This window comes from Mirounga angustirostris, unplaced genomic scaffold, assembly GCF_029215605.1.
Source record: "Mirounga angustirostris isolate CCGP_5_RB_7025 unplaced genomic scaffold, mMirAng1.0.hap1 SCAF_6, whole genome shotgun sequence".
Lineage (NCBI taxonomy): Eukaryota > Metazoa > Chordata > Mammalia > Carnivora > Phocidae > Mirounga > Mirounga angustirostris.
In genome coordinates, this window is record NW_026991714.1 from 37,588,340 (window position 1) to 37,604,418 (window position 16,079).

Sequence of the window (16,079 nt, forward strand, 5' to 3'; positions counted from 1 at the left end):
GAATCATCTCTGTCACCACTGTCTATGTGACCTTGAGCAAACTATTAAACCTCTTGTACTTTATCATCTCTAAAGTGGATTAAGTGAATCAGCCACCATTTAGGGATGATAATGTTACGTTTCCTGTGACCCAACACTGCTTATTTTCATTTTAGGACCATTGTGGCACTGGTATACAATGTGCTGAAAACCCTAATGGAAATGAATGGCAAGCTCTTCGATGACCTTACTAGCTCATACAAAGCTGAAAGACAAAGGTATGTGGTATCTTTAATTACCAAGTTATTGATATATTTTAGGTTAGTTGAATGTGATTCAGTCCAATAAGGTATCTTGCCTAAGTTAAAATTATAATGTTTAAGTCAGTTAAATTAGAGACTTTCAAGTTGTAATGCTCAAACTCATTTCCAAATAGAAAACTTCCCCTACTGGTTGGTTAGATGACAGTTCTAATGTGGATTATAAATCCTGTTTATCGCATTCTGAGCCTGTGACTTCATTGGTCTGGTAGCATCTGCATCATGAAATACAATTTATGCCAGATTTATACAATTTGATCTATGTATTTATGAAAATCGTTTGTCCAGATGGGCTTCCATAGTGAGCTTTACTCTTCAGCTGCTATTTGCACAACAGTTTGGTAGTTTTAAGTTGCCCATTTTAACAAAGTGGTAGCTTAAAGTTCAGCATAGTTCTTTTTTGGTCAGAGGGAGCTCACATAATGGGTATGCCTCTGGCTCAGTACTATTAATATTTTGTTCCTTGCGACAGTAAATATTTTAGAGATGGTAGCATATAGCAACATTTACAAAACTGCCTAAGTGATCACCTCTTTTGGAGAACTTCATATATAAAATAATCTAAAAATCACTTTCTTCTCATTTATTTCAAACATCAGGCAGGCAGTAACCATTCTACTTGAGCCAACCCATCTTTTGAGGGTAATAACTACCATTTCCTTCTAAAAAGTTTATCACCTATTGTTTGGAAAAGCTGATCTCTTTTGACTATAAATTCCTGATCAGGATTTTCTTGTGGCAAATAGAACAAAGATAGTAGCTCTTCTTCAGGGCCATCCTAGCCCATGAATAACTCTTTAAAAAAAAAAAAAAAAATAGCACCTTTCAGGCAGGAAAAGAAATTAGGTACATAGTTTAAACCTTAGGAAGCAAGAAAGGTAATTAGGATCACATGAAACTTGTATATTTCACATGACTAAGAATAATCATCATATCTGCAAAAACATCTGAAGGACGTTCATACAGTCCTTCAGAACAGTTTTGTCCAAGTTATTCAGAAGCGTTTTCCTTAGAATTGAAATTAAATGGTTGAAACAAAAAATATTTTGAATTTTTTTTTCCTTTTCAAACTTCAGTTTTCATTTGACATCAAAGATACAAACTAGTTAGTGGCTAGAAAGATGATTTCACCCGGAAGTGGCTCCAGGCTGACCTCGTAGCCACCCTTCAGTCTCCATAAGAGGACGACCATCACAGCTCTCCTGGCTGTAAGAGGGTTAGGTGAGAAAGTGAATGTAATAAAGCACAAATGACAATAGCGGTCGTGGATGTGGGAATATGTAGGGGAAAGCAAGGAGTATCTCTGAGTTGGTATGGGAGATGCACAGGGGCAGTAATCACTCAGGACAGTGACACAGAATAATTAGGTGCTCCAGGTAATTGGCCTCAAATGCTTTAGTAAAGGGATTGAAGTGAAATGTGGGTGAACAGTATGTTCCCCAGCACACTGCCAAATAGCAAGTTTCTTCAGGCTCTAAATTAGAGGTTTCTGACTACAAAAATTTTGGTTTATCTACAGAGAGAAAAAGAAGGAATTGGAACGTGAAGAATTATGGAAAAAATTAGAGGAGCTAAAGCTAAAGAAAGCTCTGGAAAAGCAGAACAGTGCTTACAACATGCACAGTATTCTCAGCAATACAAGTGATGAATAAAAAAAGCCCACCACCTCTGTTGGATAGGCAGTTTTGTACACTTTTTTGAAATATGTAAAAATTATGAAACAAACCTCTCAGTATAATTAAAAGGCCAACTTTTTTTCTGGCAACTGTAAATGAAAAATATGGACTAAACATAGCCCTGTGCTGTATCATGGACACAGTATATTGTAACCTTTGTCTAATCATGGGATTTATTGTGTCACTTCTAAAGTTTCACAGAAATGAATGAACTTTATCCTCTATGATATGAGTGAGATAATTATGGGAGTGGTAAGAATTATGACTTGAATTTTTTTTTTTTGATTGTGTTGCACATAGATATAGTAGTCTGCTCTGTATAGTTTTCCCTTTTATAATGTGCTTTTCACATTGCTGCAGACCTTAGTTACATCCTGGGAAAAAGAACATTTCCTAAAATAAAACTAAGGTGTAATCCTTACTCTTCCCTTTGTTGCTCCCAGAAATATGATGGGGGGGAGTTACCTGCCCTAAGCCTTCCTTCATTAGAGGTATTTACTGCACTCTGGAATTTGAACAGAAACTTAAATCTCCAGACTTTTTAAAGCACAAAATATAAATAAAAGCTGGGAAAGTAAACCAAATTCTTTATATTGCTCCTCATGAATACCCCCCTCTCATCTGCAACTCCCCAGAGCGATGAGCCCAGATTCATAGAGGCAGCGCAGGTGAACACTGAGCCCGCCTCTCAGTTCATTCCTCCTCTTCCTCCCAAAGGCTGAAGGCAGGACCTTTCCAGTCCTCACAACCTGCCCTTCCTCCAGTCCCTCCTGACCCAGGGAAGGAGGCTTTGAGTCCCACAATGTGGTGACGCAGAACGCTCACTGTCACTGCCTGGCTTTATTTAAAGGAAATGCAGTAGGCTTCTCCCCTGTAGAGTTCTTGACTGTAGAGAGGTCTTGTATGTTTTCACTTGGTCAAGTATTTCTCACATCTTTTGAGTACCATTCCAATCTCTTGCAGTTGCGTGGAAAACTGTTTTGTAATGAAAGATCTTCATTGGGGGATTGAGCAGCATTTAATAAAGTCTATGTTTGTATTTGGCCTATGTTGTGTTTGCTTTTTCCAGCTCTAAGCTGAGGCGTCCAGACGCAGCCTGCTCTCCCTTATATTCATAAAGCCATACATGACCGCTGCAGCCACTTACCAGAGTACATCTGTTTTACAGAATACCTGTATAAAATTCCAAGTTTCAGGATATCCTTTCATCTTCCTTCATGTCTGTGTTCAGAGAATAGATTCAAATTATCTTAAATGTCAGTTGGAATTAAAAATCTCAAAATCTATAATAAACACTTCCCTGGGTGAGGTCCAGAGAAATTATGGCAGAGTCAGAAATTAGACATTATTGTAAACTTCCCACTCTTTTGCATTCATGAGGAACTCTAGCCTGGGTCCTGCACACGATTCCTAGGTCACTGTAAAAGCAACTCCTTTCACTCGCTGCGGCCCCAGGAGAAACTCTTCCTTTCGGTACATGGCTCATATTTTAGTGTCTCAAATAGCCACCTTACCCCGGCCACCCAGATCAACATGCTTTTGCCAAAACCTCCGCACTAACCCAAGGCCAGCCAGTGTTACTGACAGCTGGGGGCAGCACAGGAAGGCAAGGGTGATCCTACTACAGAACACAGACTGAAAGGCCAGCCCTACCTTTCCAGAAAGTAAAGGTTAGGTCTAACTGTCTGGTAGTGGAAGGTTTATATATTTCTTTCGCTGAACAGCCACAGTGGATTCGGGCAGGCTGCAGCTGTAAAGTTTTTTTGACAAGCTTAAAAATGCTCACTTCCTAACTACTTATTTTAAAGCACATGTAAGATGTCTCTCAACTTTCCACAATACAGGAAGTGCAGTTTTAGTATGTTTATATGAGCAAATTTTATTAGATAGTTAATACTAAAGTGGTGTGTCATCTTCAGAGAGATTTTAACACACACACAGACACGCGTTTTCCAGTATTGTTAAGGTAAGCTACGCTACGCCTGGCTTTGCATTTGCCTTACCGAAAAGACTTTACAGAAAGACAAGATCTAGGCTCATGTTTGAATGTGCATGCTTCTGTGGCATAGCAGAGTACCAGGGAATATTTCTTTGCACAAGTTTATCTTTAGTAATTCAAGTAACAGTGTCTTGCTAAGTTAGACATGAGATAAGAATGCCCCACTTGTACATTTGAGTTTTTCCTCTTTAAATTACCTAAAGCCAGGTTATAAAATGCAGGAAGTGTTACCAAGTCCTCTTTGGAAGCAAAGGGCATGTAAATAATTTGAAACTCTGGAGACAATTTTCATAACCTTAAATCACCCCATTGCTACTGTGTAAAAAATACTGAGTACTCATCTCTGTCAAAAGCTAGGCTGAAGGCTTTGAGGGTCACACTGAGTGCCCCTTTCTCAGATGGGTGCTTTGGTAGGTAGGACAGGAACAGAACACGGAGGACAGAGTAGCTCTGTCACTCTTACTGGGCCACCTACCCTTCCTTGGACGCAGTCATGACGTACCTCGGGAGTCCAGATCCATCCACCTTGGGAGTCCAAGCTCACGTGGCCACTTATTTGGAGGTCACAGAATGAAAGTGTACTGGTGTCTACCAATTTAGCAGATATTCATACTGGCAAACGGACTCCTTTTGCATTAACCTAACTTTTATTTACCTGTTAATAAAATCATCAAAATACACCGAGTAGGCACCTCCTCTGTACATGTCCCAGTGCTTTTGCAGGTTAATCACTTTGCACTCTTACACCTGCATCAACAAATATTCTAGCCAGACAGGTAGGTGGCTAGTCAATCCACAGGAAAGCTTAGCACTAGTTTCTAGTAGCTTTAAAAAAGTCCCATTTTAAAATTTAACAAATGAGAGAGCATGTCAGAGGCCAGATAACGTAACTGGCAGATGATGCCGAAGACATAAGGGATTCTGCCTTTGGGTACAGGGTGCAGAGGCTTCAACGCATAACCTGCACATCTGCATCGTCAGGATTTGGGGAAAAAGAAAATCACGCTCTCTTCTGTCCACTTAAAAAACCTGGGGTGGGGTGGGGTGGGGGGCAGACTAAGGTGAAATGCAGAGCCTTAATTATCCTGTTAGAGCTTAACTATACACCAAACCAAATAAGAAAGGCAGCTTCACAACCCTTCAGAAAACCTGATACATATCTAATTCCATCTTCCACAATCCCTATTCATTTGTCCAAAAATGTTCGTTAATAATTTAAATACTTAAATAGGTTTTAGGTTATCCACTGGCTCTGTTCCATTAGGCTCTAAACATCCTCTTTTGGGGCCAGGGTCGAAGCTGCGGTCTGGCAGGCTGCTGTTCGCAGCGAGGCTCGTTTCAAGTGAGCACAGGGCCACCGGTTGCTCCGTGTACCAAAACAGAAGTGACGAGAACTTCCATCACCGGGGGCAGTTCTACAAACACCACGAGGCCACCTCAGCTTATGTGGTTTGCTGCCTGACCTCTTTTTTTAAGGTATCTCTTCCTAATTTTGATCATCCATTTCACACTCAGTTTGGCAAACTCTGCTGCTTTAAACAACGCCAAGAAGGCCCCACAGAGGAGGGCGATTGTGTTCCAAGGATTGGCGGTGATTATCTGGAAAACAGCAACAAACACAAGCTTCTCAGTTTGCTTCAACTCTGATTCCGAGGTCGTATCAGCATGATTGTCAAGAGCCTCCTACCCCAAATTATGGGAGTGACAAGAAAAATACCCGGCTCCTAAAACTGCCATGACCATACTTTGTTCCAACTACACCTTGAAGGTGCAGAGCTCAAGTCTGAGAAGAAAAATACTAATCCCTTCCTACCATAAACGGATCCTGGGGGGAAAAAAAAAGTTTCTTAAAAAAGCTCTTGCACAAATTAGATATTCAGTACTGAAGCTTACATTTCTGGCCTCATCCACAGTAAGGGAACTTGCTTTGAGACAAATTTCCCCCAAAACTGTACCCACTGCATCAGGTCAGTTCCTCTTGTCTTCTTCCCATCTCTCAGTGACGCAAACTTGTCCTCCACCCGGTCCAGTGACGGCCGCCCGCCCCGGACTCCTGCCTCCAGGCTGTGCCCTCTGATGCCTGCGCTGCTCTCCTGCTACCCAAGTGCGCTGACCCTGCACGGCTCCTCGGGGGCCAAAACCCTCTCGACTTCAGCAGAGACCCTTACCCCACAAAGCCCTCCGGCAGCTACTTACTGTCTGCAACGAGTCCCTTCACAGCTCTCGCTAAATGTTAAACGCTTCTAGGCCGAGGTGATCTCAGCCCTGGTTTCTGAGTCCCCAGCATGGGAGGTCAGTTCGGCAGGTTGACCGTGGCCAACTGGAGCCTCAGGGCTCGCAGACACAAAACGGTTACACCTGCGCCGCTGTTCGGGGCTGCGAAGCAGCTGAGTGACCGCTCGAGAAAAGCAGGCCTCTTTCGAGCGTGGCCTTTCCCCGGCCCGATGGGCACCTACTGAGCACAGCCTAAGTGGAAAATGTCTCATCACGCACTTTTACGTGTCGAGCTGAAGGCGTCCATTCTTCCACCTGGAACCCGGATTCAGCACACTGCACGTGCCCCTGTGCACATGGCCCTGCCGGTCCACACCTCCCTCCCCGAGAGGGGGATGGGGGGGGTTATGGAGCAGCTCGTGTCACGGGACCCTCTACGTCTGGGTCTCGGCCACGGAAGGTGCTTCCCCGAAGCCACGACTTCAGGACACTTTGGGATTATGGGATTATCTAAATGCCAATCACTATTAGATTGAGGCCTGGCTCTGGTGGATGGTGTGTCTCCCTGGAATGTTCCTTTAGCAAAGCCGTCCCATCATTCTTCCCCAACCCCCTCCCAGACTGAGGCTGAGAACCCGCCATCAATTGACACACTGTTAATTTTTATTTGTACCTTTCTGCTCTGACAACAAATAAGGATTACCCAACAGAGACCCATGAAAAAAGAACGGCTTCCAATAGCCGTCATCTAGACATTAGCTCAATGCAATCCATGCTTTCTACTCTGCTCATTCACTTAACATTACTACTAAGCAAGTACTCTGTACCGAGCACTCTGCCAGACGGCAGATAAACGATGGTGAACAAAAGATGAAGTCCCCACTTCACAAGGCCAACTGTCTAGTGATGGCAAGGCCAATGAAACACAACTAACACAGGACATGAATGTCAGAAATGACAAACTAATTTGTGCCATGAAAGGAGACAAGGACAGCCTGCAAGGATGAGTCAAAATACCTCAACGCAGGGAGTCTGCTCTTGTAACCTGAAGTAATACTCACATCTTGGACTTTCTGGATGAAAGGATCTTTCCATTCAAAGACCACAAAAAACAACTGAGCACTTTTCTCGGCGGCGGGCCTCTGGTCAATGTAGTTAACCACGCTGGTCTAGGTACAGAGAAGAGAAAGCAGTATTACCACCACCTCTGTGCCCCTCCCTAGCCTGGGTCGCAGGAAAGGAGAGGGTAGTTAGAGGGATCTTGGACCTCGGTTTCTTCATACCATCTTCTGGATGGAAAGAGGCAGAAATCTCATAAACGACATCCTGAAACTTGTACCAAAGCCGAGACTTTACCCTGCTTTCCAGCTCTTTGGGGAAATGAATAGGATCTGGGATGTACAGCAGGTATTCTGGAGAAATCACCAAAACTGTCATTATGTATCTGGACTCATGATTAAACCATACTCAAGAGTATCATGTTAAGGCATAATCAGAAGCCACAGAAACCTCAAACTTCAAAATACTTGATCTTAGAAGCAGAGTATTTCAACCTTCAGGTCTATAGGGACAAAGTTCAACCTCACAGACCCACCCAGCTGAGCATTCCCTGTAAATATTTAGTAGGCGTGCTTGGTAAGATCTGGTTATCAATTACTAGAAACTCTGCCTGGTGTCATGGAGAGCAAACAGGTTCCAGGGGCAGAAGCCCAGGTGCAGCCGAAGGGCCGTGTCCAGCCCTGAGCTGAGCCTCACTTAGCCCCTTGCCACACAGCTGGCAAAGTGCCGACGCCACTGAGGGGTGGTCAGAATCAAAGGAGATAATATAGACCTTAAGGATTTTAAACTTTAAAACACTCTATAAAAAAACTTTTAAACTTTGTGCAAAAGAGTTCACGTCACCCACCAAAACACTTCCAATTTAGACAATACCGAATGGCACAAACATTCTAAAATGCATAGGTTCGCTGGGCCTTCGGCCCCTTTGCGTTCCAGTCACAGGGGAGCTGCGGGGGAGCCGGGAGGCTGCACCTAACTGCAAGGTGCACGTATCGAGTCCCCTTTTCTCAGCCGCTGTGGGGACAGATGAGGAAGGTCCTGGGGGTTCTTGGAAAAAAGCGTGCAGTAAAAATCCAGAACGTGACAGTTATCTGACAAACGAGAATACTTCAAGGATCCATTGCCAGGGGAGTTGCCACATCCCAGGGCAGGAAAAAAGCCTGTCCTCTTGAAGAAAACCGGCTTCAAGCCCTTCCCAAAGGTCTCTAATCTGGAGTGGTCTGAGGACCCAGGGGCAGGGAAGGGGCCTTGGCTTCTGGCCAGTGACAGCCGCATCGATGGAGTCGGTCCTTCTACTCCAACCCAGACCCTTCCCGATGCTGCCCCTCGAAGTCCAGCCCAGTGAAACGTCTCCAGGGAGGAACAGAGGTTTCTAGAACAGACCCGTCTCCTCGCTGCCTCAGCAGGCACCCAGCCACTGATACACAGGATGGCTGGCTCCGAGTGTGGATATGGGCAGGGGCGCGGCCACGGCCAAGGTGGAAGTCCCAAAGGTAGGGGTGCGGCCTTGCTTTCAGTGGCAACTGACAAAAACAGCCCTGCTGCGGCAACCAAGATGCCCTCTCCCTCCATCCCCACTGCCAGGCCTCTTCCCCGGGGCCTCTCCCATCTACCGCCGGGACTGTGGCTAGAAACCCCTGGCGCATCCCGGGGCTCCAGGCCAGGGGGCGGAAAGGTTTCAATCGCACTGCCCGTTAGGATCATGTTTTGAGCATATACCCAACATATACATGACTTTTTCAGAAGTGATGTGACGTTATTATTACTGTTCTAATGTGACACACCTTTCAAAACATTCAGAAATAGAAAAAGGATGATAAAGAAATTAATACAAGAAGAAACCTAGTATCCCCCCCCCGCCGCATCCCAACGGATCCTCACGTGTACAACCTTCAGAGGCCACCGGACCTAGCCTCCCCCTGCACATCACCCGTCTTCCATGCGGCCGGCAGCCTCTGAGGGCCAAGCACCCGGGCTGTGAGGGGCCAGTCACCTGCTCTACTTGGCCCACATGTTTGCTGAGGACCGACAGTGGCCCAGGGAAGGGCCTGGGGAACACAAATCCCCCCTGCCACGGGGTCCCTTCCCACTCCGAAGACCACCCAGAGGTCATCTCTTCCACAAAGCTGCTCTCCACCCCCGAGTCGAGGCTGGAGGCGGCCAGCGGCAGACCTCGAAGCCAGTGCCACCTACCTCCTGCCGGAACTCCACCGCCTCCCGCCCGTCCTCTTCCTTCGTCTTCACCAGGGACATCTTGACCCACGTGCGGAAGCCCCCGGAGAACTTCCAGCTGGAATAGGCGCTCTCACAGGCCTGCATGAAGCCCACCCTGTCTGGGCTTGGAAGGCAGAGAACAGCAGACTCAACCTCGGCCAGACTCGAACCCCAGCCCCCACGTGGAGCCGGGTTCTTGGCTGGCACCGCCAGGATGCTGCCCACTTCCTGCTTCCTTTCCAAGCTCCAATCTGGGTTTGCAGACGCAGGAAGAGTTGTCACCCACTGCGAGGCGGCCCCCCGTGGGGGAGTCCCTCCTCCTTCCCACCTGCTCCCAGAGCACTGGCCCCGGGAATGCAGGTGCGCCCGCCAGCCTCCTCCTGGGAGGCCCAATGAGGGGGACGTCACCGCACGGGACACCTGTGGCTCTGCGCGGGGAGGTCAGGGGGACAGATGGGGCGGAAGATGCCACGGCCAAGGCTCCAAGCTCCAAAACGGAAGGACGGAGCAGGGGTGTGTGAGCGGGGGGAGGTGGCCCACCGCCTCAGGCAGGGGAGCGCCCTCTCCTCCGTGGTGACTGCCACCCCACTTCCCTTCAATGGGGCCCCGGGCTCTGCACGACCTGGAGGCCGGGGTCACACCGGCTCGGGCACGTGAAGAAAACGCTCACAGTGCCAACAAGCACTCCGGGCCCCAGAGAGGGGCTGGCGGGTCCCCCCCCACACACCGCCTCCCCCCCCCCCCCCCGGGCAGATAGGAACTTTCATCCCCATATTAAACACACATGGCAAACACACACTGAGGGCTGACACCGCAGGGGAGACCTGGCCTGCGACTCGGGTGGCACACAGGGTCCCGGCCGTGACAGGACCAAGACCCTCGGCCTGCGAGTCCGAACACGCCCCACACCGGACCTGCTGCGCTTTGTGAAGGCAGGTCCCCGAGCCACTGAGCTCCAGGTCAGTCCCCTGGGCAGTGCCCGCTCCCGCCCCGGGATGGGCCCGCCCGCTGCGGACTTGAAAGGCCACCTGTGCAGGAACTCCTGGAAAGACGAGAAGAGGAGGTAATCGATGGCACTGAAGTCCTCGCTACTCTCATTCAGGCGGAACTGGAGGAACACCAGCTCCCGCTTCTTCACCTCGCGGGGCCCCTGCACAATCAGGGCAGATTTCTGCAGAGACACAAAGGCCACGATCAGCCCTGGAGGAGCCGCGGCTGCTATGCTCCTGACCGCACCCCACCCCCCGCGACACTGTGACTGGAAAGCCCCTCGCCCGGCGGACCCCAGATGACCACAGGCCACCCCCGCTGCTGTCTGTGCTCGCCCCTGCTCAGCCCCGCGGGGCGGCCCTCTGGGTACCAGCCGGACCAGAGCTGAGAGCAACTGTCCTCCGTCCACTTTTCTCGGTGGTGGCCTGCGCCAGGGGAGCCCTCTGAGAAGGGACGCTAGTGGGGCGCCTGGATGGTCCAGTCCGCTGGGCGTCTGACTCTTGACATTGGCTCAGGTCACGATCTCAGACCTGCCACGGGGTCCCTCGGAGTCATGAGATCGAGCATGAGTCAGGATCCCTGACTCTGCTTGAGATTCTCTCCCTCTTCCTCTGCCCCTCCCCCTGCTGATGCGTGCTTGCTTTACTTAATTAATAAAAAGGATGCTAGCTTACATCCATTACATGTACAAATGTTTTCTTCCAGTCTGTCACTTTTCCATCAACTTTCTTTCTAATGTCATTTGTTACATGAAGCTTTAAATTTAATACAGTGATATCTATAAATCTTTTTCTTTATGGCTCTGGGTTTTCTTGCCAAGGAAAACCAAAATTACATCAACGGTCTATATTTTTCTGTTTTTTTAGAGATAGAGTTCGAGCATGAGAGCACGCACGGGGTGGGGGGGCTGGGGGAGGAGGGGCAGAGACAGAGGGAAAGAGAGAATCCCAAGCAGACCCCCCACTGAGCCCACAACCTGATGCGGGGCTTGATGTCACGACCCTGAGATCGTGACCTGAACCGAAATCAAGAGTCAGATGCTTAACCGACTGAGTCACCCAGGAGCCCCTCTCCTATATTTTATAACACTTTTTTTTTTTTAAAGATTTTATTTATTTGACAGAGAAAGACACAGCGAGAGAGGGAACACAAACAGGGAGTGGGAGAGGGAGAAGCAGACTCCCTGCCGAGCAGGGAGCCCGATGCAGGACTCGATCCTGGGACTCCAGGATCATGACCTGAGCCGAAGGCAGTCGCTTAACCAACTGAGCCACCCAGGCGCCCTATTTTATAACACTTTTTAAACGTTTTTACATTCAGACACTTCATATGCCTGGCTTTCAGTTTTGTATCTGGCATGAAATAGGGACAGACGCAGGTTTGAGCCCCAGGTTTACACTGTTCTGCCATCTGTCCGGGCAGGTCTGCGGCGCTGCTCCCCGTCCCCAAACCTGGCGGGTTGATCGTTGTACAGGCACTCTTCTAAGAAGACTTTTTAAAAACCAGATTGTTAAATTCCGTGAAAAAAATCAACTGGGACTTTTAACTGATGACACTGGGTTTATAGATTAACTTGGGGGAAAAAAATCTTTACGTCAATAACTTTGATCAATGCTCTACGGACATTTGAAGAGTGAGCACCGTCAAGCACAAAGTGTTACATACGCTTGCTCTTAATTCATGAATTGTGAGGTTCAATTCTTATCCTTACTCCTTTGCATCTGTTTGATCTGTGAACGTGAGGGAGCAAAGTACGCATTTAGTCACCCTTTAAGGCGACGGGTATTTTTTATTTCTAACGGGCTTTGCCTAAAATATACGAGTGGAACGCTGTTTTGCATATACAGATTTCTGACTCTTACATCTTAGTGGAGAGTCCTATATTTTTTTTTTTTTTAAGATTTTATTTATTTATTTGCGAGAGAGAGAATGAGAGACAGCACGAGAGGGAGGAGGGTCAGAGGGAGAAGCAGACTCCCCGCTGAGCAGGGAGCCCGATGCGGGACTCGATCCCGGGACTCCAGGATCATGACCTGAGCCGAAGGCAGTCGCTCAACCGACTGAGCCACCCAGGCGCCCCCTATATTTCTTTTTTATCCGTATTAACCAACCCTCTCGGAGCCCTTTGCACCTGGTATTCCAGTTCGACTGATGCGAAGCCGCCCCTCACGCCTGCCTCTTGTTGCATTTTCCCGAGAGATCTCTGTCCATTGTAATCTCAACCTTTCCGTGACACGTCGAGGGGCGGCAGAGAAAGCTAACTGTCCCCACCATCCACTTCCTCCTGGAGAACCAGAACCGCTACCCCAATCCCGGATTTCGGGGGCACGGCCGCCCTGCTGGGGCCTCCATTCTGGCCCCGTCACATGATGAAGTTCCTGGAACGCGCACAGAAGGGACTCAGGCGAGTCCGCACGTGCCCATCACGGCGAGCCAGGGCTGCCCATGAGGCCCAAGAGCCTGCCCTGCGGATGGCGGAGCGGCGGACAGAAGCCATCGCTTACCGCCCCCGGCGCCCCCCGCCCGCACGCCCCGCTGGCTCCAGACTTCTCTCTGGTCTCGGCCACCGTGTCTGTCTGGGGTGTTTTTGCCCAGCAGCTCGGCCTAGTCTCTGCCCAACACACAAGCTACTTTCTGGAACTGGAATGCTCCGGGAACAAACCGAAAGGGGGCAAGGCCTTACCATTTGGACCCCGGGGACACGGCAGGCAGTGAGGAACGGAACGGCTCCTACAGGCTGGGACGGCGGTGGCCCTAACTGTGGTAAAAGTGCACTGCGCTGAGGGCACGAGGGAGCCGAGGAAACACGAGAACCGGAAGTCTGGCGAAGCAGGTCAGAGGAGGCCCCCGGTGGGCCGCTTGCACACAGACCGGCCAAGATGCGAACAGCCGGAAGCCCACCCATTTCCCAGACGGCGCGCTGCAAACAAAGGGGGCGGGGGCGGGAGCCAGATGACAAGCCAACCTCCAAGGCCTCGGCGGCAGGGGTGTGGGGAGGTGGGGGCATATTTTCCGATGTCCACTCCAGGCACGGCCACGGAGGACCTCCACCAAGGCCGAATCGGCCAGGGGGCTAACGGAGCGCACAGACGCCTCTGACCAAGGAGCTCCCTCGGGCCCTGCACAGGCACCACAGGCCGCCCCCAGCGGGCCTCACCGGCGCCCCCCAGCTGCCGTGCGCTCGCCAAGGCCCCCCTTCCGCACGGGAGCTCTCCTGTGCTTCCCTGTCGATCCCCCCCCGCCGCCCCCTGCCTGCTGCTTGGGTGGGGGTACTGGCGTCCAGAGAGGACAGACCCCTCCCAGTTCACGGCCGGACCGCAAGGAGCCACATCCCGAACCGCTGGAGGAGACTAAGCATCACCCGGGGCTGCAGGCGGTAACGGCCTTCAACGTAGTTTCTGTGCCGACACCCCTCCTTGTGTGCCCCGATTTCATGGGTGTTCGTCATATTTAAATCACGTAACTACTGCCTAAGTGCAACCGGCACCGTCAGGTGTGGGAACGAGCACGAGGGGCTCCCGGGCGGCGCCGCTCAGTCGGGGCGCCAGGGTCCAGCCACCCCGACACCCCGCCTGCTCTTCCTTAACGTTTCTAAAAATTAGGTTCCTTTTCATTTCGATTAGCATCCGTTTCCTTATTCTGTCGAGTCCATTCTGTTTGCTCCTCTTAGTCCTCTTCTATGCTGTTGGTTCCCATCAATGTCTAATGGGCCTTAATTCTCCATTCCCACTTCTGAAGGTCAGGCCAGGGTGACGAGCACAGGTCTGGGGTGCGGGTGCCCCCCCACCGGGTTCTCCCACGGCCGGCGCTCGCCGGGGCTGACGCTCCGTGGCAGTGGGCAGGCAATGCCAGCTGGCCGGGTACTTGGTGGATTTCTCTCCTGGGAAGAGATTCCTCTCCGGTACCTGTCACCCCACTCTGTCATGGAGGCCCAGGCTCAAGTTCTGCTCCGTTTCCCTCTGCTGCCCCAGCACCCAAGCAGGGAATCTCCCCTGAGGCTCCGCAGAGAATGTTCTTACCCAGAAGCAAACGCTATGCCCAGCGGCTCTGCGCACCCTGGGAGGGCAGGGGGCACAGCAGGTCCCGCCAACCAGCAACCGGCAGTCCTGTGATGACTGTCCCGTGATGACTGTCCCAACCACTGCCCCGACCGCTGCCCTGCCCTCTGAGCCTGCCAACGGGGAGCTGGGAGCCGGAAGGAGGGCTTTCCCCTCCCCCAAGCCTCTCCTGCGCCTGTTTCAGGGTGTGGGCTTTCTCTGGTCTGTTTGCTCGGTCCACCTGACCCAATCTGTGGTTTACACCAGTTCAAAATGTCTCGTCCACTGGTGATACCTGTTCTGGGTTTGTGGGGCTGTCATGGAAACTTTATAGTTTCTGCCGGATCTTAGGAGGAAGCCTAGAGTAAATGTGAACAGAACCATCCCGGCGGGACCCTCCACCTTCGACCCACCCCGAGGAGCCACGGGAGCTCTCCTCCTCCGGCCATGCCCCGTCCACAGCTCGCCTCCTGCCGCTGCGGGGGCCGGGGGGAAGGCACCTGCCCCCCCAGACACTCCCAGCTACCGGAACTGTGCACAGACACAGACAAAGCATGCTGCCGTCTCTACCAGAAAACCTGTCCTCAGCCCCGTGCAATCCTCTCTGAAACGAGGACACAGGGTGCAAAAGAGAAGATGTAAATAAATATAAAATTCCTTCCCTGCCTTCAAATCCCTGCGCAGGTGCCGCCGGGGCCCAGGGTCCTCGTTGCCAGTCCGGCGTCTTTACATTGGCCTATTTATCTCAAAGTACGGATTCCCAGGCCCCGCGCCCAGGAACGAATGATTCAGTTGGCCCCACGTGGCAATTCTGTTGGGCACTCAGATATAGGACTCCCTCCACGACACCACACTGGCCTCACCCTGCAGCCCTTTGTCCTTCCGTCAAGGACAGGATCTTATCTCGCTGTCAGGAATCCCTGAGGATCATTCGGAGAATGCGGAAGCCCCCACAGCCCTTCCTGACGCAGGCCAGCCAGGCATGGCCATGACTCCAACTGGGACAGCCTCGTGGTCGCTGGGGGCCGAGGGCCTGCACAAAGGGAGCGTGAGCGGCCTCGTGGCAGAAAGAAGACCGAGGGCCGCAGGGCGCAGGGCTGACACCTGCCCAGGCCTGGCACAGGGGGACGGGAGTTACCAGGGTCTGGTTGGAAAAAGGGTCTGTGTAGTTGATCCTCTGGGTGGTGCAGTTCATGTCGCCTGGCTGGCCAGGGCTCCTCAGAGGCGGAATGACCTCGTAATGGTGCTTGCAGCTGAGCAGCTGGGCCTGACCCGGGTACAGAGCAATCCCTAGGGGGCACAAACAGGAAAAAGGGCATGTCAGAAGTCACAGTCCCCGGCCACACCCCTAAAATCACATCACACACCTTTTCACACCCACCAACAACCCAAGTTCAAGACTGCCCAGGTGACGGCAGAGGAGGGAGAAGAAGAGGATTATGGGGGTGGGGAGCCACATGGGCTGCCCTCAGAAAGCCCTACTCGAACGGAAGACACAGTCCCCCTTCCCAGAAAGCCCCTCTCCTGGCCTCTCTGGCGCCTGCACCAAAACCCACCCTACTTCACAGCCCTGCTCAGCACACCCTGAGGG

The 16,079-nt window shown here is 50.9% G+C and overlaps 2 protein-coding genes across 10 annotated transcripts in view; one reads left to right on the plus strand and one right to left on the minus strand.

The window, feature by feature from the left end:
* Positions 1 to 3,019, plus strand: part of PPP2R5A (protein phosphatase 2 regulatory subunit B'alpha) — a 72,983-nt gene extending 69,964 nt beyond the window's left edge. For all 4 annotated transcript variants that reach the window (XM_045877178.3, XM_045877180.1, XM_054507974.2 and 1 more), the window contains exons 12-13: positions 156 to 257; positions 1,819 to 3,019. In XM_045877178.3, coding sequence (XP_045733134.1) covers positions 156 to 257; positions 1,819 to 1,951 — 235 coding nt within the window. In that variant the 3' untranslated portion in view covers positions 1,952 to 3,019. The remainder of the gene's footprint in view (positions 1 to 155; positions 258 to 1,818) is intronic.
* Positions 2,200 to 16,079, minus strand: part of PACC1 (proton activated chloride channel 1) — a 39,416-nt gene continuing 25,536 nt past the window's right edge. For 5 of the 6 annotated variants that reach the window (XM_045877182.3, XM_064594145.1, XM_064594142.1 and 2 more), the window contains 5 exons: positions 15,627 to 15,778; positions 10,490 to 10,632; positions 9,441 to 9,585; positions 7,250 to 7,357; positions 2,200 to 5,573 (listed from right to left, as the gene is read on the minus strand). In XM_045877182.3, coding sequence (XP_045733138.1) covers positions 5,412 to 5,573; positions 7,250 to 7,357; positions 9,441 to 9,585; positions 10,490 to 10,632; positions 15,627 to 15,778 — 710 coding nt within the window. In that variant the 3' untranslated portion in view covers positions 2,200 to 5,411. The remainder of the gene's footprint in view (positions 5,574 to 7,249; positions 7,358 to 9,440; positions 9,586 to 10,489; positions 10,633 to 15,626; positions 15,779 to 16,079) is intronic. The other variant, XR_010412275.1, reaches the window with a different exon arrangement.